This window comes from Amblyomma americanum, chromosome 2, assembly GCF_052857255.1.
Source record: "Amblyomma americanum isolate KBUSLIRL-KWMA chromosome 2, ASM5285725v1, whole genome shotgun sequence".
Lineage (NCBI taxonomy): Eukaryota > Metazoa > Arthropoda > Arachnida > Ixodida > Ixodidae > Amblyomma > Amblyomma americanum.
The window spans coordinates 218,181,360-218,209,193 of NC_135498.1; the positions used below are offsets into that span (position 1 = coordinate 218,181,360).

General features: G+C 45.9%; 2 protein-coding genes across 6 annotated transcripts in view; one reads left to right on the forward strand and one right to left on the reverse strand.

Annotated features, from left to right (window-relative positions):
- LOC144122159 (uncharacterized) overlaps nt 1-22,523 on the forward strand; it is a 99,330-nt gene extending 76,807 nt beyond the window's left edge. Inside the window, exon 3 of one of the 2 annotated variants that reach the window (XM_077655731.1) lies at nt 16,661-22,523. In XM_077655731.1, the coding sequence (XP_077511857.1) occupies nt 16,661-16,744 (84 nt within the window). In that variant the 3' untranslated portion in view covers nt 16,745-22,523. Of the gene's footprint in view, nt 1-7,538; nt 7,587-16,660 lie in introns of those variants that run through there. The other variant, XM_077655732.1, reaches the window with a different exon arrangement.
- The window catches only part of rngo (DNA damage inducible 1 homolog rngo), a 156,254-nt gene that overhangs the window by 110,224 nt on the left and 18,196 nt on the right, over nt 1-27,834 (reverse strand). For all 4 annotated transcript variants that reach the window (XM_077655733.1, XM_077655734.1, XM_077655736.1 and 1 more), the window contains exon 2: nt 23,522-23,662. In XM_077655733.1, the coding sequence (XP_077511859.1) occupies nt 23,522-23,662 (141 nt within the window). The remainder of the gene's footprint in view (nt 1-23,521; nt 23,663-27,834) is intronic.

The following is a 27,834-nucleotide window of genomic DNA, read 5'->3' on the forward strand; positions in this document are numbered from 1 at the left end:
TGCTATGTACTTCTGACGGTAGTGTTATTCCTGGCATTAGTGATCACCATGTAATTACTGCACAACTGACCATAGCTATCAAAAAAACAAAAATACGCAAGTCCAGCAAGGCTTACTTTTTCGACAGAGTAGACTATACGGCAATATGAAAGAAACTGCAAGATAATTTTTTTTTGCTCTTTGAATGCGTGGCAGAAGAAGCAAGCGTTAATGACATTTGGAGTTTGTTTAAAGACAGAATTAATAGCCTCACTGATGAGTACATTCCGAGCATCGAAAGTAGCTAACTTGAAAAAAGGCTGAAGCCTTGGGTGAATGGGCATCGTATGAGGCTCATTCGTAAACGACAGAGGACTTATTCACCAGGACTTGTCGGGCTAGTTGGTTGATCATAATGCAAAAAAGACGAACTGCGCAACAAGAACACGGACGAAAGGGAGGCAGACGCGTAATTCTCAAGTGTGCACTGTCGCAAGGCGTTCCTTTGCTTTTTGTTTTCATAGAAAGGGCCGGCCCGGTATAAGATTATCTTGTAAGCGGTTGGTTCTTGTGTGGTCTGTTTATCGCCTGGGCAGATTGTCACGTTCCATATTGATCAGATTTGAAGTGCGTTGGGGATCGCTATATATATTTGCCTTGTATTCCTTCCTTTAGTAAAGTTGTAAGTCTGCGTTAGTGTGTGTCTGCCTCCCTTTCGTCCGTGTTCTTGTTGCGCAGTTCGTCTTTTTTTACTTATTCACAACACTGCAGAACTAAATCACAGCACATTTTTCATAAATTAAAAAATCTAACGGCACCTTCTCTCGGAATAAATACTTCGAACAGTTGGCGTCTGACTTTCGGTGCAACAATAGAAAAGCTTTCTATAAATTCATGAAGCGTTGCAGTAATGATAAGCCCAGTCCTCCACATATAGTTCATGGTGGCTTGATCGTAACAGAAGACAGTGAAAAAGCTACGTTATTTAACAACTTTTTCAAATCCGTTTTCCGCTCTTCGAAAACAGTTCACACCCAACCACGCACAAACGATTACCTATCAATGCCTCCTTTTGTTCTTTCACATGAAGGAATACCTCAGCTTCTTAAAGGGACACTGAGGAAAAATTGAAGTTAGCTTGTATTGATAGAATACGAGCTCCTGATCACAAAAACGCCACTCTTACTGAAAACAAAGCTCTTGTAAGGTAGAAAACAGCAAGAACCAAAATACAGGTATCGCCGCCACAGGCCAATCTCGCAAGTACAAGCGTGGCGACGTCATAGGACAAGAGACGCCACCTTGGAGGAATTTTCCTTCCTACATGGACCGCGAATCTCTGAGGCCGAACAGAAAGGTTGCGCGGTTCAATATTGAAGTAAGTTTTGTTTTAAAACTGATAGTGCACTTTTATCACACAAGGAAGGCAGACAAAAGACAACCTGAATGTTGGAAGCAAAGAAAACCGATGCTTGGTGGTGCCACAGCCGGCCAGGAGAGTTTCGATTTTTTAAGGCGGTTCGCGTCTATGAGCTTTCCGTGCCGCGTAGTTTTGTTTTTGACGTACCTCGATATACAAGCGTCGAACAGCAGAGGAGCTCCAAGTGCCGCTTCAAGTGCTAGTTAAACTTTGAAGGAGCCTAATAAGGCTGGTCAGATGATCTACACGGTCAATGAAAAACTATCATGGCACAGCGGTCGCTGATCGTGCAAGGCAGTTCGCAGTATAAAGAGCCCTTTGCTCTTCGCACAAGGGAGACAAGGTACAAGGCAGTTAAGAAAAACTGCTGATGACCTAGCTCTGTTAGGCCAGGATATACGTAGCGAAAGCGCGGAGATTTCTGCATCGGAAGAGTTTATTCACTAGATGCGCCTTTACGGCTGGTTGTACCTCTTGCCGTCGTGGCGGAGTAGTAGCGTCTCCGCCTCAAACGCCAAAGGCCCTGGTTCGATTACGAGCCTCGTCACAGGATTTTTTTTTTTATTATTCAGTGAGTAGGCGGGAGTTTCAGTGCCTCCCATAGATGCCGCCACCGAATATGTTGGCTAGCGGTTAAGAGCAGGCTCTGTTAAGGTGTGTTTATGCTCCGGCGTAGCGCGCGCGCTGCACGGCGACGTCACATTGGCCAAAGCGAGACCTTCTATACTCCAACTGCACTTGACCGCCGACGCGTTCGGCGGCTTCAGCGCACTCAGACCGCACTGGCGGGGACTTGGAGCATGTCTCTATTTCGCGCCAAGTGCACCAGCCGCCGCCGGCCCGGCCAGACTGATTTGGCTTCGCGGCAAGGTGCGCGTTGTGACGTAATTCAATAGCTTCGGCAGTTGGGTGGAGCTGTTCTTTTCGAGCTCTCGGCTAATTTAATCGATTCACAGTACACATCTGCAGGTACATGCAAGTGGGCGAGAGAGCCCGATCCAGTGGACCCGTTGGATCTAGCGGAAGCCGTTGAAGCGTCGTGCATCGTCGGCTTTAGTTTCAAGCCACCAACTTTAAACGCGACCGCCCTTGAGCACCCATCCGTTTTTTGTGGCAAAAAAATGAATAACTTTGCCCTTGCAACCACGGGAGACCTCAACACCGCCAGCTGCACCGTGCAACCGCACCGTTCAAGGAATCACAATCCGTTGGCCCTAAAGCCCTGGCCAGCCTCCGATGGGCGCAATGCGCCAACCTTGTCCTGTCCCCTCGAGACTCCCTGCACTGGGGTTATGATATTTAGTTTGCAACGGCTGCTCACAGCGGAAGGGGGAAACAACCCGCCGGCGCCTAACCTAACCGTGCTCCCTCAAAAACATCGCATGCTCTCTGGGACTGAGGTCACTGAAATGCAGGCCGGAGTTTTTGCGCGAACTATGTCATCGGGTTCGGGAATGAGATCCATCGTAACGCTGGCAAGACGCCAGTACAAACATAAACGAAGCGACGGTAGCGACCCCCGATAGATGCCTTCAACGTGCAGTGGCGGTAGCTTTCATTTCGGCAGCTGCCAGACCGCACCGCTAGCTGCCAGAAATCACGTGCGTTTCCGTCACGTTTCACGTCACTCCGTCCTATGACGTCATAAGAGTTCTCCATGACGTCATAAGAGTTCTCAAGTTTGAATCGGAGCGGCGGGAAAAACTTTTTCAACTTCGAATCCAAATTTCTTTGAAATACATGCATCTTTCGCCCCCGGACAAGCGGCAACGAAGCCATGAAATGCCAAACTATCAGATTTTGCGAACAAAAAAAATTTGATAGAGTTCTCCTCAGTGTCCCTTTAATAACACACACGAGTCCAAGGCTACAGGTCAAAATGCTATATCACCAAGGGCTCTAAAGCATTGCTCTATAGCAGCGTCTCAGTATCTTTATGTAATATATAGTAAATCTCTTGCACAGGGCAAGCTTCCGGATGAATGGAAAGTAGCCAATGTAGTAGCACTGTTTAAAAGCGAGGTAAAATCTGACGTAACTACCGGCCTATTTCCCTCACACCGATATGCTGTAAAATACTTGAACACGTATTATATTCGGCATTAATGCAGCACCTCTCTTCCACTGAGTTCCTAAACCTTTGCACTACTCAATTAATAGAATTTCACCATGATACAGCTTCAGGGACTTATGGCAAGGCTCAGGTGGATTGTTCGTTTTTAGATTTTTAGAAGGCTTTCGACACGGTCTCGCACTCGGTCCTAATACAGAAACTAGGAAATCTTAACATTGATGACACTATTACCGCATGGATTGCAGATTATTTAAACTCACAGAAACAGAAGGTGGTATTAAATGGCACTAGCTCATAACAGTTCTCCATGACGTCATAAGAGTTCTCAAGTTTGAATCGGAGCGGCGGGAAAAACTTTTTCAACTTCGAATCCAAATTTCTTTGAAATAAATGCATCTTTCACCCCCGGACAAGCGGCAACGAAGCCATGAAATGCCAAACTATCAGATTTTGCGAACAAAAAAAATTTGATAGAGTTCTCCTCAGTGTCCCTTTAATAACACACACGAGTCCAAGGCTACAGGTCAAAATGCTATATCACCAAGGGCTCTAAAGCATTGCTCTATAGCAGCGTCTCAGTATCTTTATGTAATATATAGTAAATCTCTTGCACAGGGCAAGCTTCCGGATGAATGGAAAGTAGCCAATGTAGTAGCACTGTTTAAAAGCGAGGTAAAATCTGACGTAACTACCGGCCTATTTCCCTCACACCGATATGCTGTAAAATACTTGAACACGTATTATATTCGGCATTAATGCAGCACCTCTCTTCCACTGAGTTCCTAAACCTTTGCCAACATGGATTTAGAAGGGTATTATCATGCACTACTACCGGCCTATTTCCCTCACACCGATATGCTGTAAAATACTTGAACACGTATTATATTCGGCATTAATGCAGCACCTCTCTTCCACTGAGTTCCTAAACCTTTGCCAACATGGATTTAGAAGGGTATTATCATGCACTACTCAATTAATAGAATTTCACCATGATACAGCTTCAGGGACTTATGGCAAGGCTCAGGTGGATTGTTCGTTTTTAGATTTTTAGAAGGCTTTCGACACGGTCTCGCACTCGGTCCTAATACAGAAACTAGGAAATCTTAACATTGATGACACTATTACCGCATGGATTGCAGATTATTTAAACTCACAGAAACAGAAGGTGGTATTAAATGGCACTAGCTCATAAGAGTTCTCCATGACGTCATAAGAGTTCTCAAGTTTGAATCGGAGCGGCGGGAAAAACTTTTTCAACTTCGAATCCAAATTTCTTTGAAATAAATGGCACTAGCTCGAGTTTGGTATCTGTTACATCTGGCGTCACCCAGGGGTCTGCCCTGGGTCCGCTGCTCTTTCTTGTTTTTGTTATTGATATCTCAAATGAAATAACCTCTAAAATGCGACTGTATGCCGATGATTCTGTTTTCTATTCTGTTGTAACAAATGAGATGGGTTCCACACAGCTCCAGGACGATATCTTCCGTATAGAACAGTGGTGTCGAGAAATTCTCTGTTTTTGAACAACAAGAAGCGTGTTCAAGTGACCTTCACGAAGAAACGCAACAAACTTTCTAATAAATATATCTTGGATAATCAAATAATAAAAATGAAGCGAGTTACAAATATCTGGGAGAAACGTTTTCTGAAGATGGAACGTGGGCTCCTCATGTACATAATATAGTCAGTAAGGCGGGAGGAGCTCCGAGCTTTTTGCAACAAAATTTAAATGTTTCTATGGAAGTAAAGCAGGCTGCGTACCAGGTATGTGTACAGCCGAGTATGGCTGCCCTGTGTGGGACCCGTTCCATCGTGTGCATGCTGACAATTGAGCGTATACAATCTGTTGCTGCTCTATTTGTTAAGAGAAAGTTTGATCGATTTCTCAGTGCTATCAATATGAAACGTAAAGTCTGCTGGTACCTTTTAAATGAACACCGGGGTCTACGGAACCTTATTTGAGGTTGGCGGAGTAGTGTTGACTACTCCAACCATGGGTGCGGATGATCCTGGCCACAGGCTCACTGGGTGTGGCCTGGACAGGTGCTGAAGCCTCCGCGGAGAAACCATGGGAAGAGTGCTTCTCCTGGGCCCTTTTTCAGGGTGACATAGCAGCTTTTACTCTGTCTGCCAGAGGCCGCACCCACGCACCACATCTGAGAAGTTCATTTTGTGCTAAAGGAGAAAGTGCAGTGCATTATCGTCTGCATGCTTCTCCGAAGCTGATGTTTTCCTTTGTTTTTATGGTTATACAATAAAACCTCTTTAAAATGTACCCGCTTCAACACTAGTTTCGTTTTAAAAGTAGTAAAATCAAGTCCCCCACTCAGCGCCCATTGAACATAATGCATTTTGCATCCGCATAAACCATACCAGCATATCACGGTAATATCGGTTAGCATGTACCATTTTTACTTTTCTTCGCACTCGTGCGTGACGAATTAACTGCAGTTGCACCAACTTATAGGACGATTCGTCTAGCGATGCGGATGCGACGGCAAGCCACATGACCAATGACAAATTGGAGCCAAATTTAACCAAGCGCAGCAGCGGTAATTGATGATGTGATGGTAATCCAACTAGCGCCATCTTTGGGGATTTTTCCACAGCAGCAATAACTACCTATGGCCTCCATGATCAGCTCCAGCAACTGCACACTTGATCGCGGAGGCCACGACCTACCGCAGTGGCACATTCACCTACCTCCCCTAGCGGTTGTGTTCCATAGCGCAGCAAGAACTCAGGGGACAAACACAAGCGCTAACTTCCACTAAGGCTTTATTTGGTTTCTTGACCTAAAGCTGGTTTCTGTGAAAGCATGTTTGTTGGATGTATGAGCCCAGAGCTGAGAAGCCCTTATTACCCTTTCCATCTGCGCATACGAAGCTGGTCAAGCGAGGGGTTGTGAAGACGTGCTTTTCAAGTGCTTTTGCAACTCCTGCGCATGCCTGATGAAAAGTAGTTATTATAAGCAGGTGGACCGCCTCAGAGCAGCAGGATTCCCGAGACACTTACTAGTTACGGTCACTGAGAGCTTGCATCAGCAGGAAAATGTCTTGTGTTTTGTTGGGTTTTATGGCACATAAGCAGGCAGCTAAGGCCATCATGCGCCAAGCTCAAGGTATAGAATTGGTTTTCTGTAGAATGTTTAGGAATATGAAAAATCGTCGATGGTGTAGATGGCCTAAAATAATGAACTGCCTAGTAAAAACAGAGAAGAAATCTCGAAACAGCTAATGGTAAAAGCCCCAGAGAAGGTCAGGTAGCCTCAGCGGCTATCCTTGGCTGGGCAAGAATTCTAAGGCTCCCAACCAATCAAACAAAAAGCCTCAGCCTTCTTCTCAGGAATGAGAAAGTGGCTGAGGCTACTTCATGATAAAGCGAACCAGCAGTTCAAAATTTATAGTTTTTCAAGTACCCCTGCTTCTTTTAAAAACCAAAAACGAAAGGTATGTTAACAATAGCATTATCATCTAAGAGCAGTGCTGGATGAAAAGGAATGCATTCATTATAAAATTGAGTAAAACACTTTTTTCTTAGTGTTTCCAGTTTCACATCTCTGCATTCGCAAACAGGTTTGTTTTGTTTTGTTAGCAGGAAGTTGTGCATAAAGTGCGTGTGGCCTATCCGGAGACGGCATAAAATCACTTCCTAAAACGTTCCTGGTGCACACATGGTTTAAATTCACCTAAAACCGGTTTTACCAAGTGTAGTTTATTATTCACTTTGCCGTTCCATCCCCACTGCCATTTTTCTCTTAATTTACGTTGTACCAAGTTTATGCAATCCTTAAAAGGTATATTTACTTTTTTTATTTACTTGCCATGAGCTTTAGCAGGGCAGAAATCTGCCCTCTCGTTGCCTCTTATTCCGACATGACTGGGAACCCAGCAGAATTTTATGTTTTGTCCTCGAGCTGTCGCTGTTACTATCTTGTGTATGATGTCACCAAGAATCGGAGTGACTGCATTTCTATAGTGCAGAGCTGTAAGTATACTGAGGGAATTTGTGTAAATAATACTGTTGGTGAGGTTTTCGTTTTCTATTTTTTCTACGGCCATACAGACTGCGTAACATTCTGCAGTGAAGATGGATGAGCACTGTGGAAGTCGTACCGTTTTCTCAGACTTCCCTTGGACCACTGCGCTTCCTACGTAAACGTCCGTTTTTGAACCATCTGTATAAAACAGCAATAAAACTACTGTATTTTTCTTCTAGTGCAAGAAATTCTTGTAGTATATGTTGTTGCGGAGTTTGTGTTTTATGAAACTGTGTAAGAGAGATCACAGGTTGCAGGAAAATTGTACCATGGAGGTAGTGGATCTCGTCTCCGAACAATATCAGGTAATGTATCTAGTACGGAGAGGTTTTGGCACATTTCTTCATAACACAGGAGGAGTGGCCTGATAGCGAGCGGTTTATTGTTAAACAATGTTCTAGATGGACACTTTGTGACAATTCGGTAACATAGGTGTTTGGGCAGTGAACGGATTTTTAAAATGTATGAGCATGTGAGCATTGTTCTTCTATCTGTAAGTGACATTTCGTTGATTTCTACATAAAGACTATCTATGGGCAATGTCCTGTAAGCACCAGAGGAAAGACGCAAACCTAAATTATGTATTGGATATAGTCGTTTCAGGTACGAAGGTCTCGCTGACCCATAAACTACACATCCGTAGTCTAAGGTAGAGCGTACCACGGAGCGATAAATTTGTAAAAGACATGTCCTGTCAGCACCCCAACGTTTACGTGACAGTACTTTGAGTATATTTAGGGATCCGGAGGCTTTCTTTTTCAGTGTGCTGATATGAGGCAGGAAATTGAGTTTTTTTGTCAAAAGTTATCCCTAGAAATTTGTACTCATTTTTGACGGGTATGTGTGTTCCGTTCAGGTGTATGAATGGGTCGGCTTGTATGCCTCGTTTCAGCGAGAAAAGGATGGCTACTGTTTTCTGTGTGGAAAACTGGAAACCGTTCTGATCTGTCCAAGTCACTAGTTTATTCATTGTTAACTGTATTTGTCTCTCGCATGTTGCTACGTTTGAGGATGTGCAGGCTATTTGAAGGTCATCAACTTACACTGAATACACGATGGAATTTGGGATTATTTTACTTATGGAATTCAATTTTATAATAAACAATGTTGTGCTTAAAATACACCCCTGAGGAACCCAGTTCTCTTGAACGAAGCTCCTGGACAGGGTTGATCCCAGTCGTACTTGAAATGAGCGGTCGGAAAGAAAGTCAATGAGGCAGTTTAACATACTACCGCGGATACCTAAGTCGCCCAGGTTGCGGAGGATCCCAAACGTCCAGGTTGTATCATATGTTTTCTCCATATCGAAGAAAACGGCAAGACAGAGTGCTGTTTGTGTATAACAGCTTCTCTCGCGTTTTCGAGGCGAACTAAGTGGTCTGTTGTTGAGCATCCCTGTTTATAACCGCATTGATGGACATCAAGAAGTTCGCGGGATTCAAGGAAAAATGTTAATCTTATATTAAGGACACTTTCAAAAGATTTCGCGAGACAGCTTGTGACGGCTGTCGGCCTATGGCTACTTGGCGAAGTCTGTGGTCTTCAATGCATTCTAAAAGCTGCTGATGCGGCAAGGAGTAGTAAAGGTTCTTTAAATCTATTGAAAAAAATCCTACATCTCCACCATGAAGCCCTCTCAGGTAGTCAACAACTTGTTCTGAGCTTCTGATTAAGAATGAGCTTCAGATAAAGAAGACGGTCCCAGCAAAATTGAAGTAATGCCTTATATTCACAGGATTTTCCATGGCCTCAAAAAGATTGCAGCGAAAATTGGTGTTGAATTTGCATGTCAGCCCCAGAAAAATTATCCCGCATGTGTAAGAACACATGTTCAGACAAGCAGGATAGGAAGGCCTGCTCTGTACGTCATCGAACCCCTTTGTGACTTGCACCGATAACCTTATATACAGGTTGCCGCTTTCATGTGGCAAGTTGTATACAGGGCAGACAGGCCGGTGCCTGAATAAGCGACTCAGCAAGCACCACAGAAATGTTAGAGATCAGGGGCCAGGTAATTTGGCTCCTCACTTCCGTAGTCACAAGTGCATGCCTAACTTCGAGGAGTGTTCAGTATTAGGGAAAAATAGGTCCGTTCGATTCGCCTGCACTACGTGAACTGGTTCTCGCGGTGCTGCACTTCGCCATTCGTTTCAGCGGTGCAAGATGGCGCCGGTTGCACGACGCCATTCATTTTAAAAAAGTGCAGACGTTGTGCAGGTCTAGTTCAGGAAAGTGCAGGAAAACTGTGCACCTCCTCAATGGTCGGTACCGAAATGGTGCAGCTGCAGCCGCCATGGAAGCTAGCAGACGACGGCTTGGGCGGTGATGGTCGCGCTTTGCGATAAACGGCGGATATACTCAAACTATTCCGCTCGTCGATGATAACAGTGCCTCACACGGACCCGCTGACTCTCATGGAACGTGAGTGGCCACCCGAGAAGGCGGCGACGGAGGTTGGGACGGCGGCCCTCGCCGGCACCTTGCATCTCTTGACGATCGTGCTCTCGACGGACCCGTAACCGGCGTCTTTCCTTTCTACTAATAAAGTTATACCTGTGCTACACGGGCATTTCGAATGCCTTCCAAACGAATGTCATTTGACTTGACTGCCAAACCTGCGCTGCTACACGACGTTTTTGAACGACATTCGGTTCACATGACATTCCAGTCGACGGAGCTCCGCGGAGACATTCGAGATTTTGGAATGCCTTCGAGGCGCAAGCGCGACTACTCTCTACCGCAGCGTCTTCGCGCCATAGCTGGCAGCATAAGTTTTGAAGAGCAAATACATTCGTTAAATGATGAAATTCTAAATACTATTTATATACACTACACGGATCTTTTCCAGAAGTTTTGTTAGCAAGCAAATATTTACCGCATACTCTGGAGCCCATCGTAGGAAAGAAAGGCAGCCATTTTGGCCCGGTGCTAGTTTTTCACTTTGCGCTGTTGCTTTTGCTGTGTTTTGTCTTTTATTTTGTGTGTGTGTGTGTGCATCTGTGTGTACATTTCAAGTTAGCTTTTTTTTTTATTCAGTGAAGCTTATTGCACTTTTTCGTTTTTTGTGACACACGCAGGAGATAGAGCCCATTGTAGCCAACAGACCGCACACAAAAAATGGAAGGGCTATGGGCTTGGGCCTCTGTTAAAACAGGGGCGTTTAGTAATGAATAGATAGTAAAATTTATTAGAAATGACATATTACTTTTAAAAGTAGCAATTTTATAGCGGGCTGTAACTATACAAATTAATTGTTGCTGCTATATTTGTTTAAAACAAAACTTGACGGCAGCAGCGCCCCTGTAGCTTGGCGGCAGAATACTGAACCTTTCGAATGCTTTTGGAATAGTCATGTAGCACCGTGAGGGTCCGTCCAGTCCGAATGCCATTCGAAGTTTCGAATGCCGTTCGACTCGAATGTCATTTCAACGTACCCGTGTAGCACAGGTATTATACTAGTACTCGAATCTGGTTAACTAAAAAGTAAACATGTGCATGCAGCGCATGATGCACGCTGTTGCAATAACCGCTTAGCATGCAATTAAATCGGCCCGCACACACCTCAGTCGTGTTCAATAAAAGAACACACATGCGTTTCGCTTAGCTGCCGCGAGGTTGCATCGAGGCTGATTCATGGCAACACTTCGCTGCGATGTGCTGTTTGAAAATTCTTCACGCGGTTCGGGATGTTGGCGGCCGTTGATTTGGGCGCCACGCTACTGGCTGAAATTTGGTGGTGACGCTAGCAGACGACCAGGCCTGCACTCAACCATTCGTTTTGGAAGTAGGCAGCACTTGAACTGCTGGAACTGGCGCTGCATGCTCGCAGCACCGCCATGGCACCGCTGCTGAAGTTTGCAGAACTGGTGCACGCAGTGCACGCGAATCGAACGGACCTAATAGCGATCAGAAAACAAGGGAAATAATTGAAGCTGTAGCAATAGAAAAAGAGGGATTGGAAAATTGTATCAGTGATCCTTCAGTGTTATTATCAAGAAAAGACATAGCTTCCTTAGATTCAAGGAGTGGGCGATAGTGTGAAACTTGCTCACTGATTGGTGGTTTTTATTGTTCTTTGTTGATCTCTTCCCTTGACACATCATGAATTTGACAAGATAATCATTGTTAGTAGATTATACCTGTACCTTACGTTATCTTTATAAGGTTGTCAGCGCCAAATAAAGTTCATTCAGTGGAATTTCAGCGCTCGTGTTGTGTCCCCTCAATTGTGTGCTCTATGGATCCTCGTGTTGACTACCCACTAGCCCGAACCCTCACCGTTCTAAGATTGCTAGTGTTATGTAGCTGACGGTGCTGACTGCAACCGCCTCAAGTTTTGTTTTGAGCTTGATTTCTTGAGCAGGGACGCCGATTTGAACGACAATCGCGACGCCTCCCGAGAGTCGATTTGCCTGCTCTCAATCACGTCTAAAAGTTTTATACTGCTTCAGGATATGCACATGTTGTGCACCAAGATTGGTCTCCTGAAGACATAAAACTATGGGTAACATTGACCCTAAAATATGTCACTGTAAATCCAAACAAGTCCTCCGCAATTCCACTGAATTAAAAAAGCCATGTTTATGCTTTTGAGAGGAAATGAAAGGGGATTTACTTACCATAAAAACTGGACTATAGGTTGGACCAGAATATAGGTCGACCCCCTAGTTAACCAATTCTAAAAATGAAAAAAAATCTTTTTCAATGGAAAAAGTACCGAAAGACACCCTTACTTTGAAACAAATGCAACTCGACAGGTTGCACAATGGTGGCAGTATTTATTTTTACTTAAATGCCGCTTGTATGTACACCCGGCAAATTTTTTAATAATATCGCGCATCCATCGACCCGCGTGTTTGTTTATGGCACACACAAGTAAGGCGCCGTAGAGCAAAGCCCTTCCTCTTCATGAATCACCGCACCCAGGATGGCGAGCCTTTGAATTGCGCCCTCGTGAGCCTAGAGGCACGCGCGATCTCTACCGCTTTCACGCGGATGCATTTGGCAGTGACAGGCAGCGCTCTTGCACGTAGCGCAGCCTTTCCTTCCAATTCTCGATACGCTGCGCTCCGCCCACGAAATGATGTTTTCTTCTGGTTGCTGCAAGTTGTAATACGCAGCTTCTGCCTCCGCCAGTACTGAATGCTCTTTTTGGATACTCCAAATTTGCACTGTGGCGCCAGGTTTCCGTGTGCTTCCGCGTACTCAATCGCATTTTTCTTGAAGGCGACGGTAAATTTCCGTCGGCTTCCGCTCTGCACCTACTTTTGGAAACGCAAAATGGCGGCGCTGCTGCTGATGGCGATGGAGGCTGCTGACTTCAGCCGCCCATTGTTGCAAGACTTCCGTAGTTTTTCCGCCAATGACCAGTATAAAACTTAAAAGGAGGACGCCGACCAAAAGTAAAAAACAAAAAGCAACAAAATGACGTTTCGGCTCCCTGTATACGCAGGGAGCGTGCGTATACAGGAGTTAGATTTCCAGTGTTGCGATTGAGGGTGCGATTAGTCGTTTGAATGAATAATGATTCGAGGTGAAGGCGACGGTACAGATTCTTTTCAGTTGCCAGCACGTGTGCCCCACCCCAGTCAATATCGTGGCCAGTTGATACGGAGTGTTTGGCGATAGCATTAGAGTTCACTTTTTTGTTTTTAACGTCGTTACAATGTTCTTTTAGGCGTCTATTAAAATCACCAGTCTCGCCGATGTAGACGCTGTCACAATCAGAGCAGGGGACGCTGTAAACAACGCCAGGGTACTTTTCTTTGGGGAGAACGTCTTTGACGTTAACCAGCGCATGCCGAAGTTTCCTTGTGGGGACATGGGCAACGTGAACTTGGAATGTGCGCAGAATACGCGCCAAGGCTTCGCTTATTCCAGGTGTGTAGGGAACAGCGGCACGTTTCAGAGGGGACAACACTGGATATTCACGTGTCGAGCAAGATAACTGCTTTGCAGCGGATGCCACAAAAGCAGCTGGGTACTCGTTTCGCGCGAGTTCTTGCCGTACAGTACCAAAGTCGACTGCCCGATCTTCAGGAAAACTGCATATGCGTTCAGCGCGTTTGAACAAGGTTGTGGCAACAGATTTCTTTTGATTAGCCGGGTGCACAGATTTGAAGTTAAGGTATCTTCCGGTGTGGGTGGGTTTCCTGTAGACGCTGAATGATAGCTTTCCACTGTTTCGTTTTACCAATACGTCCAGGAAGGGCAACGCGCCATTAATTTCTTCTTCGACGGTGAAATCAATCGCTTCTTCAATGGAATTTAAATGGGACGAAAAGGCCAGCAAATCATCTTTCCGAATGAGGCAGAAGCAGTCATCTACATGTCTAAGAAAGATTCATGGCGGTGATGGGAATGTTTCAAGGGCACGACGCTCAACAAATTCCATAGTCAGATTCGCGACAGTCACTGAGATAGAGGCGCCCATTGGTGTGCCCTGAAGTTGTCGGTAAAAAGAGCCTTGGAAGACGAAATAAGTGTTGTCCAGGCAGAACTGTAAGAGCCTGCGGAGATCTGGAATGTCAATGGGGGTCCTTTGTGGTAAACAATTGTCAGCTTCAAGGGCAGCAGAACACACTTGTACGGCGAGGTCAACGGGAACGCATGTGAAAAGCGACTTGACGTCAAACGAAACCATGTACTCGTCATCGTCCGGTGATACGTCGCTTACCTTCTTGATGAAGTCAGTCGAGTTGCGTACGTGTGTTGAGCCGAGACCGACAAGTGGCCTGAGGATCCGGTGAAGGTAGCTGGATAAACTGTGAAGAGGAGAACGACTGTAGTCTACGATGGGCCGCATCGGCATACCAGGTTTGTGCACCTTTGGAAGCCCGTAAAGAGCGGGGGCGGAACCATTCGTGCACAACAGTTTGAAGTAAAGTGCTTTGTGGGAAGGATTAACGAATTTGAACACGTCAGAAAGAAGTCTTTGTAAAGCGCGCTGCACCTTTGCGGTCGGGTCCTTGTCGAGACGGGAGTAGGTGGCGTCATCTTGCAGTAGGCTTTGCATTCTGCTTATGTAGTCATTGCGGTCCAGAAGAACTGTCGTGTTTCCTTTGTCTGCTGGAAGTATAACAAAATCCATGTTCTTGCGAAGGCTCCTCACAGTGGGAACGTGTGATGCTGCGGGTGGTACCTGGAGAGGACGCTGACAGCACGAGTCCTTGCTTCATCTCGGCGTGAAGTTTCAACCTGGTTAACCGCGTTTTCCACGGCACACACAAGTTTTTTGGCATCCAGGGTAGGTCCAGTGTTGAAATTTAGGCCCAGGTTTAAAACAGAAAGCTCGGCGCTGTTGGGTTTATAAGAAGAATGGTTATGGACAACCGTTGAAGGCGCAGCTTTCTCTGTAGTTGAAGGGAGCGGAAGGAGTTGACGTAACTTGTTATTGTGTGCACGGTCAGCGGACCGGGACACCATGGTTGCTTTATGATTGGCATGCAGCTGAATGCTAGGAAATTCCTTCGGGTAGCGGGATTCCAGGCGGCGGCGGGCGAAAAAGGCTTCATTTTCCATTGCTCTAAGCTTTTCTTTGCATTCAAGTATCCTGGCTTGGAGGAGCGAACGTTCAGCCTTCGCAATAACGGAAAGATGATTTGCTGGCCTTTTCGTCCCATTTAAATTCCATTGAAGAAGCGATTGATTTCACCGTCGAAGAAGAAATTAATGGCGCGTTGCCCTTCCTGGACGTATTGGTAAAACGAAACAGTGGAAAGCTATCATTCAGCGTCTACAGGAAACCCACCCACACCGGAAGATACCTTAACTTCAAATCCGTGCACCCGGCTAATCAAAAGAAATCTGTTGCCACAACCTTGTTCAAACGCGCAGAACGAATATGCAGTTTTCCTGAAGATCGGGCAGTCGACTTTGGTACTGTACGGCAAGAACTCGCGCGAAACGAGTACCCAGCTGCTTTTGTGGCATCCGCTGAAAAGCAGTTATCTTGCCCGACATGTGAATATCCAGTGTTGTCCCCTCTGAAACGTGCCGCTGTTCCCTACACACCTGGAATAAGCGAAGCCTTGGCACGTATTCTGCGCACATTCCAAGTTCACGTTGCCCATGTCCCCACAAGGAAACTTCGGCATGCGCTGGTTAACGTCAAAGACGTTCTAAGAAAAGTACCCTGGCGTTGTTTACAGCGTCCCCAGCTCTGATTGTGACAGCGTCTACATCGGCGAGACTGGTGATTTTAATAGACGCCTAAAAGAACATTGTAATGACGTTAAAAACAAAAAAGTGAACTCTAATGCTATCGCCGAACACTCCGTATCAACTGGCCACGATATTGACTGGGGTGGGGCACACGTGCTGGCAACTGAAAAGAATCTGTACCGTCGCCTTCACCTCGAATCATTCATTCAAACGACTAATCGCACCCTCAATCGCAACACTGGAAATCTAACTCCTGTATGCGCACGCTCCCTGCGCCCTCTTTTCAAACGTATTTAATCCTGTTGCACTTTCTAATCCTTCTCATTGTGAACAAGGCTCCCGTACGGGAGCCGAAACGTCATTTTGTTGTTTTTTACTTTTGGTCGGCGTCCTCCTTTTAAGTTTTATTATGATCGTCCCCGACCAGACGAGTTTTCATCCAACTCTCGACTTCAATGACCAGTATATAAGACGGGGGTCAAGTTTTCACCATGGCTTTTAAAAAAAAGTTCGACCTATATTCTAGTTTTTACGGTATGTGGTGGGCCCATTATGAGGGGCCTGTCCTTTTTTCGCTCAAGAGAGCTGTTCCGCAGCTGCAAAGCGGGCGGACTGGGTGTAATATCTATCACCTCAGCAGAGGCGCTGGAGGACCGCGCAGCCGCGGTTGTGTTAGTTTCAGGACTCTCCCGACGGGTGAGGTCCTGCAAGATGCCAACCCATGGACAGGCGCTCCCTGCTTTGGCAATGACAGGGCAGCTTTCGCTGACCATGCCTGGGGCGTCGATGGCCCTGCCACAGGCTCTGCGAAAGCGGCCTTGGCCGGTGCCGGAATGCTGTACGGTGCTACGCCCCTATGCACCACATCAGCGAAGTTTTGTTTTGCTGTGAAGGAGAATGTGTAAACGCAAAATGCTTTCTCGCTTCTTTAAATGAAACGTTTTCCTTTGTCTTTAGAGTGATTATCTCTTTTTCTTTCTTCCAGGACAGACACGCCCTGGAGTATGCAGCATGGTCTCCTTCAGAGTTTGCACAGCGCGGGGCTGCGTCACATCCATCAGACTGGTGATCATTCGAAGCACATTTTGCGCAAGTTTTGCGACCGCGGCAACTCTGTGAGCTGTAGCCGGACCTTTGACAACTGAAACATCTGCAAGGGTTGGGTATGTATGGCCTTACATTGACTTTCAAATATCCCACGTCGATTGTGTCGGGCAATGCGCTGGTGTTGAACGTGAGGATCAAGTGTTTTGTGTCCATTTCCTTATTGTCCTTCCGGATTTTGATTCGGTGGACATCTATGACGTCTTGGTCGGTGAGCCCTTCGAGCATTTCTTTTTCGGTGATGTGCAGAAAATCATTTTTGGATATTACGCCTCGGACAGTGTTAAGAGATCGATGAGAAGTCACAGAGACATGGACGTTAGGTTAGCACTGTTTAACCAAGACTGCTGGAAATATCACTTTCCCGGCATATTGCAGCTACAAAAGACGCAACAGCGATTATTTGTGCACCATGCTTTCCCACAACGAAGGTAGGCTGAGCTGCGGTCGTTGCCGCCACTAACCAACTGTAACCACGCTACTGCGTTGTGGCTACAGAAACGGATTGGATGCTTTGGTTGGCAGGCGTTCAAGAGGCATCCGCTAAAAACAGGCTGAACTAAAGCCTATCGAAGAAATTCAAGTGTATTTAAGGACTACAAAATAATTAAGGGGTTTCAAGGCCTTGAAAATGATATCTTTAAATTCCAGGGTTTTCAAGGGTTTTAAGGACCGCTACGAACCCTGATCTAGTAATATTTGCATGTTCGCCGATGACTGTGTAATTTACCGCAAGGTAATTGTGTAATTGTGTAATTTACCGCAAGGTAAATTACACAATTCTGACCAAACATCTCTTCAACACGACCTTAACCGCATTCAGGAATGGTGTGCTAATTGGTTAATGGAAGTTAACCATCAAAAATGTAAAATCTTGTCCTTCAGGCGTCGCCGCAACCCACTTCATTTCCCATACGTCATATCTAACGTCCCTGTACACCCGGTTCTATCATACAAGTACTTAGGCATTACCTTGTGTAGCGAATTGTCCTGGAGCACACACATTACGAACATCATTTCATCCACTAATAAAACACTTGGATTTTTAATACGTCATCTCCGCCAAGCCCCTAAACATGTGAAGTTATCAGCGTACAAATCCCTTGTCAGACCAAAATTACAATATACCTCACCCATATGGAACCCGCACCAAGCTTACCTTATAAACACACTCGAATCAGTCCAAAACAGAGCAGCCAGATTCATTCATTCATCAATTCTTATGACATAAGTGTGTCAGCATTGAAAGCTGAATCCGACCTAATGCCCTTATCATCTCGGCGTCGCATTGCCAGCCTTTCCTTGTTTCATAAGTTTTTCCATAGTTCGCTCGGCCGCACACCCTATATGATCCCTCCAGCCCGCATATCTCATCGCACTCGTCATCTTTTTAAAGTTTCCCGAACTCGTGCCCAAGTTGGGGAACCTTTGCCGCATCATTTTTTTTCCTGTACTGCAGCAGACTGGAACGATCTACCCAACGACATCGCAGCCATCACGTGCTCATCCAACTTTGCCAATAATGTTACCAATCATGTTTCGTTGTGTTAACATTTGCTTACCAAAATATATGTACCCACCCCTTATGTAATACACCTCGTGGGTCTTTAAGGTAATAAAATGAAATGAAATGAAACGCCAGCTGTACGCTTCAACTATAACCAAATATGACGCAACTCAGGGTAGTTGGTCACATAAGGTTAACCCTCGTCGCCAGGAAGACAGGAAAAAAACAAGAAGTGAGTAGGAGATAGGAGAGTTCTGAGAAAGAGATAGGAAAGTGAAAGATGGAGGGGAGGATAGGAAAAGGCGACTGCCGATTTCCCCCGGTCGGGTCAGGCCGGAGTTGCCGTCTACAGGAAGCTGGGGCCAAAGTGGTGTGTTGCCTCCGCCGAGGGGCCTTAAAGGTCCAAACACTCGGCATCGGCTCAACCACCAGGATCCCCTTTTCCCCGTACGCGGCGATGCCACGCACGGCTAGGTGCGGGTGCTCGGGTTCGTGGTGATGCACTGTTCACCATCATCCCCCTGCGGGGATGCCCCTGCGGATGCTCGGGAACCCGTGGTGTCGCCACTCACCAAAACCTGCAAGTTGCAGACACCCCCCTGCGGGAGATCAGCAGGAAAAGGACAAGAGGACTGTACTTGATGGCGAAGGGGGCAGCAAGGTAGCGGTGGTGCCATATATCCACAAGCTGTCACACTCCTTCAAAAAGGTAGCACAAAATGTAGGAGAGAAGGTGTGTATGCCTGCACCGGAAAGATTGTCCCGCATTTGCAAGGCCACCTGTCCTGACAGCAGGGTTCAGAATAGTTGCACTATTCGGCATAGAAACCCCTTTGTGCCATGCACTGAGGAAATAATCTACAAAATCCCGCTTTCATGCAGCAAGGCGTACATTGGGCAGTCAGGCAGATGACAATGAGCGGTGAAGCGAGCACCATAGAGAAATTAGAGATGGCGGTTCCAGCAATTTGGCACGGCACTGTCGTGCTCATAAATGCAAGCCTGGTTTTAAGGAATGCGAGGTGATTGGCAGAAATGCAGATAGATTAACAAGAAAATTTATCGAGGCCGCCGCAATCGAAAGAGCTGGACCTGAAAGCTGCGTCAGCAGTCCGTCATTGTCGCTGACAAAGAAAGAGATGGCATTTTTAGACTCAGGGCAGTATGCCAACTGGTGAAACGTGTTGCATTTGCTTTTTAAGGCTGTTGTTCACAAATTATCGTCTAATCTGACACGTATAGTTTGTTTTTTTCATGTATAAGTTCTGTGTGCACCAAATAAAGCCTTAGTAAAAGTTAACGCTTGTGTTTGTCCCCTGAGTTCTTGCTCCGCTATGGAACATAACGCATATCCACTAGCCAGAACCATCACCTTGTTAAGTCGGCCCGGTTTTGGGTCAGTCCGCGCGAACAGCCATTGTACATTGAGCTTAATGGTTCAGATGTTATTTCGTGTCCGCCCGCTACGAATGTAACTGGAGGTGGCTTTGGCACTGCTGTCTGTAATTCGTGAACAACGGTCGCTGCAGCCTTCGCACGTGGCCTTGAGCTGCTTGATCTGAGTGTGTCGCGTGTTCTCGGTCCGCATCATGACGAAGCTTTCTTGGGATGGCGTTGCGCAAACGACAAGACGTACACAGAAAAAGTATAAGACGACAGATAGAGCGATTTTGCGTTCTATCTGTTGTCTTCTTTTCCTGTGTACGTCTTGTCGTTTGTGCAACGCCATCCCAAGAAAGCTATGCACCAACTCGCCCAGCAAGAAGTTCTTCTACATCATGACGAAGCTAGGACAGAAGCACCGGGTGCTCAGTATAAATGACAAGTTAGAGATAGTCCGTGCTATCGAGAGACGAGCGAAACAAATGTGTGCTGGCTCGCGACTCACGAGCGATACTTGCCACTGACAACTGCGTGTGGCATTTGGAACGCCAGGGAAAAGCTGCAGGGCAATGCTGCCGCGACTGCAAAAAGATGCCGAGTACGAGGCTCAACTTTTCCGGATGTGGAGGAGGCTCTGTTGCATTGGCTGAAAGCAGCTTGTTCAAAAAACCTGCCTGTTAGCAGACCTCTCCTCTTGAGAAAGCCCTGGATTTCACCTCGCAGCTAAACCATGACGACTGTTTGCAGCAATGGCTGGCTGGCGAGGTTTAAAGTGAGGCATGGCATCAGCACAAAGTCCATTGCTGGGGAAGGTGCCACAGCCGACGTGCATGGCGCAGAAGATTGGAGGACTGGGCAGCTGGGACGCATCATGAAAGACTACGCGCCTGATGACATTTTCAACACGGGCCAGTCCGCGCTGTTCTTCAAGCTGCTGCCAAATAGAATGCTTGCGTTCAAGGGAGAGTTGGGAACCGGCTGCAAGCATGCGAAGGACTGGATTTTGGTTGCATTCGCAGTTAATATGTTGGGAAGAGAGAAACTGCCGCTTATTATCATTGGCAAGTCAGCCAAGCCAAGGTGTTTCAAAAGCACCCCACTGCCATTGGAAGTCTTCTATAGGAACAACACCAAAGCTTGGATGACCAGGAAACTGTTTGAGGAATATATGCGCCTCACTGACCGCCGCTTTGAGGCGAAAGGAAGAAGCGTTGTCCTCACCCTTGATGACCCATCAGCACAAGTCGCGCTGAGTGATCTCAAGGCTTTACGTGCTTTTGCCACCGAACACTACAGCGATAGCCCAGCCCTTGGACCAAGGCATCATTCGAGCCGCTGTACCTATAAAATCTGCCGTGCATGATGCTGCTAGCACTCGAGTGCGGCAAGGTGTATGCCATTGCCCAACAGTGGCAGAAGCTGCGCTCGCTGTAAACGTCATACGGCTCTTCGCCGAGAAAAGGAAACTGGCCAAGAAGCTGGCTCGCGGCCTAAATGAGTTTGAGGCTGCTGTTGTCGTTGCTAGGCCACCGTGGCATTAAAACATAATTACTGACTTTTGCAGTGCAAAATAAAGGCGCATGTTTTTTTCCTTCTTTCAACCTACTACTGATCTCCGGTTTTGTTTTTCGGCAGGTAAGTGGGCGATTTTATGCTACTCCTGTTAAGCCGTACTGCCGTTTTTAGTACGTACTTTTTCCGAGTTCTGGCAAACTACGGTTTAACGAGGTTTTACTGTAATTTCTTTCCCCTTCTTCCAGGATCGGCACAACCTTGAGTAGGCAGCATGCTCTCCCTCACAGTTTGACAGTGTCATTGCAGTTCTCTGAAACGTGCAACTTTGTGAGCTGTGGCCGAACCTTTGGCAATTGAAACATGTGCAAGGGTTGGGTATGTATGTCTTACAGTAACTTTCAAATATCCCACTTAGACATCTTGGTCACTGAGCCCTTCAAGCATTTCTTTTTCGGTGATGTGGACAAAATCAGTTTCAGATATTACTCCTCGGACAGTGTTCAGAGATCAATGGGCCTGTCTCCATAAGTCATAAAGACAGGGATTTCCCCTATGGACATCAGGTTTGAGAGCTAAGAGTGCTGGATGCTGTCGCGAATTTCAAGCAATAAGTCACCGCTGGCCATTTTTAATACCTTGTAGCCAGGGCCCAAGGCTGCTGTCAAATACTTTGATACAAGGACGGGGAAAGGAAATTTGCTTGCTTATATTCTACTTCGCTATGGATGACGTGGTATTTGGGAAAAGTTACTTGTCATTAGTGAAAAAAATTATCTGCATTGTTCCACCCTCTTTTGAGAGCACGATCATGTTTGGAAATGGGGGAGCCATAAAAAAATTAGTTTTTCGTTCATGGTGCCAGCCACCCACCACGGAGCCCAACTAGGGGACGGGGCAAGAACTTGCAAGCAAGTCTTGCCCACGCCAGCTGTACACCCCAACTATAACCGTATACGACGCAACTCGGGGTATTTGGCCACACAAGGTTAACCCTCACCACCAGGAAAAAAGGAAAAAATCAATAAAAGAGAAGACAGGACAGCTGTGAGAAAGAAGATAGGAAAGTGAAAGATGAAGGGGAGGACAGGAAAAGGCAACTGCCAATTTCCCCCGGCCGGGTCAGGCCGGAGGTGCCATCTACAGGAAGCTGGGGCCAAAGTGGTGTGTTGCCTCCACCGAGGGGCCTTAAAGGCCCAAACGCTTGGCATCGGCTCAAGCACCAGGATCCCCTTTTCTCTGGACACGGCTGAGCCACACACGGCTAAGAGTGGGTGCTCAGGTCCGTGGTGACGCACTGCTCACCATCATCCCTCAGCGGGGATGTCCCTGCAAATGCTCAGGAACCCGTGGTGTCACCACTCACCAACATCTACATGAAGCAGATGCCCCTGCGGGGCCATTTGTTGCTCTGGCAGTTGGGAAACACTGAGAGGCCCTTCACACTTGCAGCCACTACTGAGGTCCCCATGCAAGTAAGCAAGCTATCCAGAAGTGAGAAGCAGCCCCGGTTTGCATGACAAAATGGTCCTCGGAGGACCTTTTTACCGTTTCCTTGTGGTCTGGGCATCAAATGAAACAGCCTTCTGGTACACTGTGCACTAACAATGGGCCTAACTAGGGACAGTCAGAAAGGGTGCTGGCGAAATCTCCCTGCTGATATTCATTGAATATTTCTAAGCTGTGGACAGATGGGTGCAGTGGGAGGACTAGGTACAAGAAATGATGGAAAATATTGAAGTAACCTCCGATTCAGAGGACCAACTGCCACGTATGCTCTGAGAGGCTTAAAGATCAATACGAAGTGTGCCCCACTTGAGCGCAGTTCCTTACTTCCAGTAGGATATCATTATCACTGCATCATTTTTACAAAAACTCACTGCCATGCGTTTAATTACAGGACAGACAAGAGTTTACCAAACAGCGCTATAGTACACACCCTGTCTGTCCCATCTTTTGAGCGATGGTTGAAAGCACAGTGCAAATCCAAAATCCCCCAGTCCTAAATTTAAAGCTTCTTCACTGGCCTCAAAATTAGGCACAAAAGCTGAGTACTGTGCATACCCTCCTTTTACGGGATGGTGTTATATGGCCTGAAAGTGCCTGCAAAATGAATTCCAGCAGTCTTTCTCTCCCAGACAGCACTAATTCGGTATGCAACGAGACAGCCACCAGCATGTGCTTCTGTCCTGGCCTGCATTACCTGCAACCATTTAGGGCTCCTCACATTCACAACAAAGAACAACATCCTGAAAGCCTGTTCCTCTGCACCATAAGCTGACCAGCACCCAGCTTACACTGTAACATGGCTCTACATAGAGCAGGTGGTGTTCTCCTCACCGAGGTCACCCGACAGCAGGGCGTCGGCCAGCTGGGGGTTGTTGTGCTTGAGCAGGGCCAACTGGTCGGGGCTCTTAAGAATCATGTCACGGATGAAGGCTGGCTCCTCCTCCTCCGCCCCACCATGGCTCACCTCCGTCCCTGGGCAACACACCAGTCATCATCATCAGCAGAAGCCCGACTACGACCACTGCAGGACAACGGCCTCTCCGGTCTCTCAAACTGCGCCGGCCGCAACTTCCTAGCCCGCCTAACTTTCTGCCACCCCCTGCTAAGTTTGCCTTTTCTTGGAACATTACCCTTAACAAACCAATGCCTGAGCAGTGTGCCAAAACAGCAGTTTCACATCCACACTGATCAGTGGCTATAACACCACCACTTTTCTTCAGCCTTCCACAGACAGCATAAAGATAAGCGCTGAACAGAACTATGTAGGTCCAAAAAAGTAGGGTCCAGCATGCACACAACAGTGATTGATTATGAAAAACAAAAGCAAATGGTGCAGCAACTTGGACACGTCAACTGTGCCACGTGGAAAGAGGGCCAGGTTAACTTCCCAGCTAGCAGGTCTTTTTTTTTTGCACTTCATGTGTAAGGCAAAGACCACAAAAGAAACAACTGCACCTTCAGGAAACACAATAAAGGTCGAAGCATCTGTGGATACCAGGCACGAAGATACAGAGGTGATGGTGGAGAAGCCAGTAGAAACAACCCTCTTCACAACAACACATACGACCACCATAAGCAACACAAGCAAATCTGGCTTTGTGTGCCTATGAGTTCAGAAACATGTGGCCTGCAATTCCAGAGCCATGAGTTACGAGATCGAGGTAACAAGAAGCTTTGAAACATGCAACATTCTCCCTGGAATTGTCACAAGAACAAGAAAAATGTACCGCAATAGCACACGCACATAGAAAAACACTCAAGTAAGGAGATGCTGGCTGCCCCTACAAGGACAGCCTTTCTGTTCAGGTGCAAAAAGATAGATGCATGCAGCAACAAGCAGCTTTGACACTTTTTAGATGCAACTCACTGGATAATTAATTACTAGGGCAGTGCAAATATAAAACCAGCCCGACATCTCGTCCTATTCAAACATCGACCAACTAATATACAATATTTTTACTGCCAAAATTGGTAGGCCCAGGCACGAAGGGAAATAAAACATGAAGAATGCAAAAAATCAATATTTAGGACAACAGATTTGATGAGATTTAACGTCCCAAAGCGAACCAAGCTATGAGGGACGCCGTAGTGGATAATTTCGACCACCTGGGGTTCTTTAACAAGCACTGACATCGCTAAACATGCAGGCCTCTATAGCATTTTGCCTCCATCGAAATGAGACTGCCGCGGCCGGAATCTAGCCCGCGTCTTTCAAGTCAGCAGCCGAGCACCATAATGACCAAGCCACCATGGCGGGCATTAAAAACAGAAACAGAGAGCTGCACATGCACGGATTCAAACACAAAATAGGTAACTGAACACAGAGAAAATTTTGTGCCCCAAATTCACATTGAGAAGTTTCACATTTATTTATTTATTCATATTACCCTCAAAAGGCCGTCGCTAGGAGGGTATTAAATAAGGGTGGGAGGGGGGCAATAATTTTTAATTAATGCATTACATTTTAAGAAGAGAAATGATAAAAACAATAATTAGAACACAAGTCATAACACACAGGGATGAAAAACAGAAGCAACAAAAATAATCAGAACCCATTTCCACCACAGCGAAAGAGTTCTTGGATTTTTTTGTCTGTTTCTCTAGCGATGTTCAATGGCAACTATTCTATTCAATGACAGTATGAGGAACGAACGAGTTCACATAAAACGATGAATGGCTGTACGCGCTTAACTCTGAAAGAATGATCATGTCATGGAAAGATAACAAGGGGTCACTGAAACAAATCATCACGAAGAGATGGATAATGATAAAGTTTATGGAAAAATGTTAAGTTAACGGCGATGTGATAAGTATTCCAGTTTGGCAAGTTTCTTTAATGCTAAGACGCACGTGAAAGGTGAGTAGTCTGAAAATATAAAACAAATAGCACGGCTCTGCAAGGATTCAATGTTAGTGATAACATAAGCTTGATCAGGGTCCCAAAGAGCCGCAGCATGTTCGACTTTACACCGCATTAAGGTGGTATAGGCAAGTTTTTTGGCGTGGATAGGGGTGTGTTTGAGGTTACATTTGAGGAGACCAAGTGAACAGTTAGCAGACGCTAAGGTGAGATCAATATGGTGACCCCACGTTAAGTCAAATTGAAGGTGCATCACCAAGGTACCTATAGGCAGTCGTTATTTCTACAGTGTTTGTCATTAAGAACCTAAGTGGTTGGAATACGTGCCGACCGATGAGTGAAAGACATTGTTTTGTTTTAGAAATGTTTAGGGTCATTAACCAGGATGAGCATCATGAGATGACTGCGTCCAGATCAGATTGTAAGGATTGGCGACCAGTGTCACTATTAATGTTACAGTAAACTATGCAATCGACAGCAAAGAGTCGAACTTTAGATCTTATAGAGGCAGATAGATCGTTAATATAGATTAGCAAAGCAAGGGACTGAGTTCGGTTCCTTGGGGTACACCAGAAGTGACATGAGCAGAAGAAGAGTTAGAATTATTAACAGAGGTGAACTGAATCCTAGACAAGAGAAGGTCCTTAATCCACTTGAGGATATAGGATGGATGTTAAGATGTGCAAGTTTCAGCGGAAGGCTATGGTGAGAAGCCCGGTCAAAAGCTTTCGAAAAGCCAAGAAACACTGCGTCGACTTGAAAGCCCGCGCCAAGAGATGAATGTTAAGTCATTAGTAAAGCCAGCGAGTTGAGTTTCATATCAAGAATCCTTCCGGAAGACATGCTGGTATTTGAATAAAATCCTATGATTTTTCAGATAGTTAACGACTTGGCTGTGAATGATATGCTCCAGGAGTTTGCAAAAGGTGCTGGTTAATGAAATGGTTAATGAAAAAATGGTTAATGAAATGCTCACCTGATTTGAAAATAGGTGTTACCTTGGCTATCCACCAATCATTAGGAATAGGTCCGTTTGATAATGATTGCAAGAAGAAACAAGACAAGACAGTGCAAGTTAAAATACCTGTTTCATAACAACTATTTCAGGCATGCAAATGTCATGAAATGTATCTAAGCTGGAGATGAGCAAGTAATTTTTTTGGTAAATACTGGTGAGAAGCTGTCGTTAAAAATCTTAGCACATTAACAATGATGACATTACAGGCCGCAAGCAAAACGTCAGGATGAAAGCCGGGATTTATGATGCATTCCCGAAGGTTGTTGGTTTTGGTCATGATTGCAAAAATTGGTATCCTTTGTCACATTTCCTCTTTCCCAAAGACCACTTTTAACTGCCTGCGGTACAATCGCTTTTTCTTGTTATTCATCCATCATAACTGATTAAACCATGGTTCATTGCCGTTACATGTAACAGCATGGATATGAGGGGCATGAATTGGTCGATAAGCTTAGTAAGAATGTTTCTGAATAAATTCCAATTTGTTCAACAGCACGCAAGAAATATTCATTCAAGAACTGGGCAGAAAATTAAGCTAATTCTGAGTTAATCCTGTCATAGTTAGCTCTGCTGTAACATCTCATTTGTTCGATAGTAGTCTGTTTAATTAAAAGAGCGGGTAATGCGTCCTGTCATGATCCAAAATTCTGTCTAAATGAAAATTTTTCAAACAACATCAGGATTATTTGTTAATATTAAGTCAATAATGGCGGTGCTCGATGCACGATGAGTGGGATTCGTAATAAGTTGCAACAACGAAAAATCTAGGCATGATTGAAGAAACACGAGCTTCAGTTTCATTCGCTGTGACGGACTGTGTGAATCAATTTATGTTAGGAAAATTGAAGTCACGAAATATAAGTAGAGCCAAGGCCGGTCTCGAGGGGAGCGCGCGCTCTCTCTTACGGCCTCAGCAAGAGGGGCAGTTGCGGCCTACCGCCGCATCTCTCCGGGGGTGCTGCGAGCCAACCCTCTCCGCTCGAAGGGAGCCGCTCAAATGTTCGCTGGAGGCAGCCTCGGCGCACGCTGGTTCTGACGCCTTGCACATGTTACTGAACAGCTGCTCTCAAAACATTGGACTGGAAGTTGGAACAGATGGATCTCAAAACATTGAAGTTGGCATGCAATGATGGCCCATAGCTGGGCTGGATTATTTGGGACTGACTCGAGTAAAAGTGAAGCAAGGCATTTCAGTAAAAACCAGGATTAGGAAACATCTCAAAGGCCGGCACAGTCTCTGTCAGTACTTCAAAATGTATTCTGACA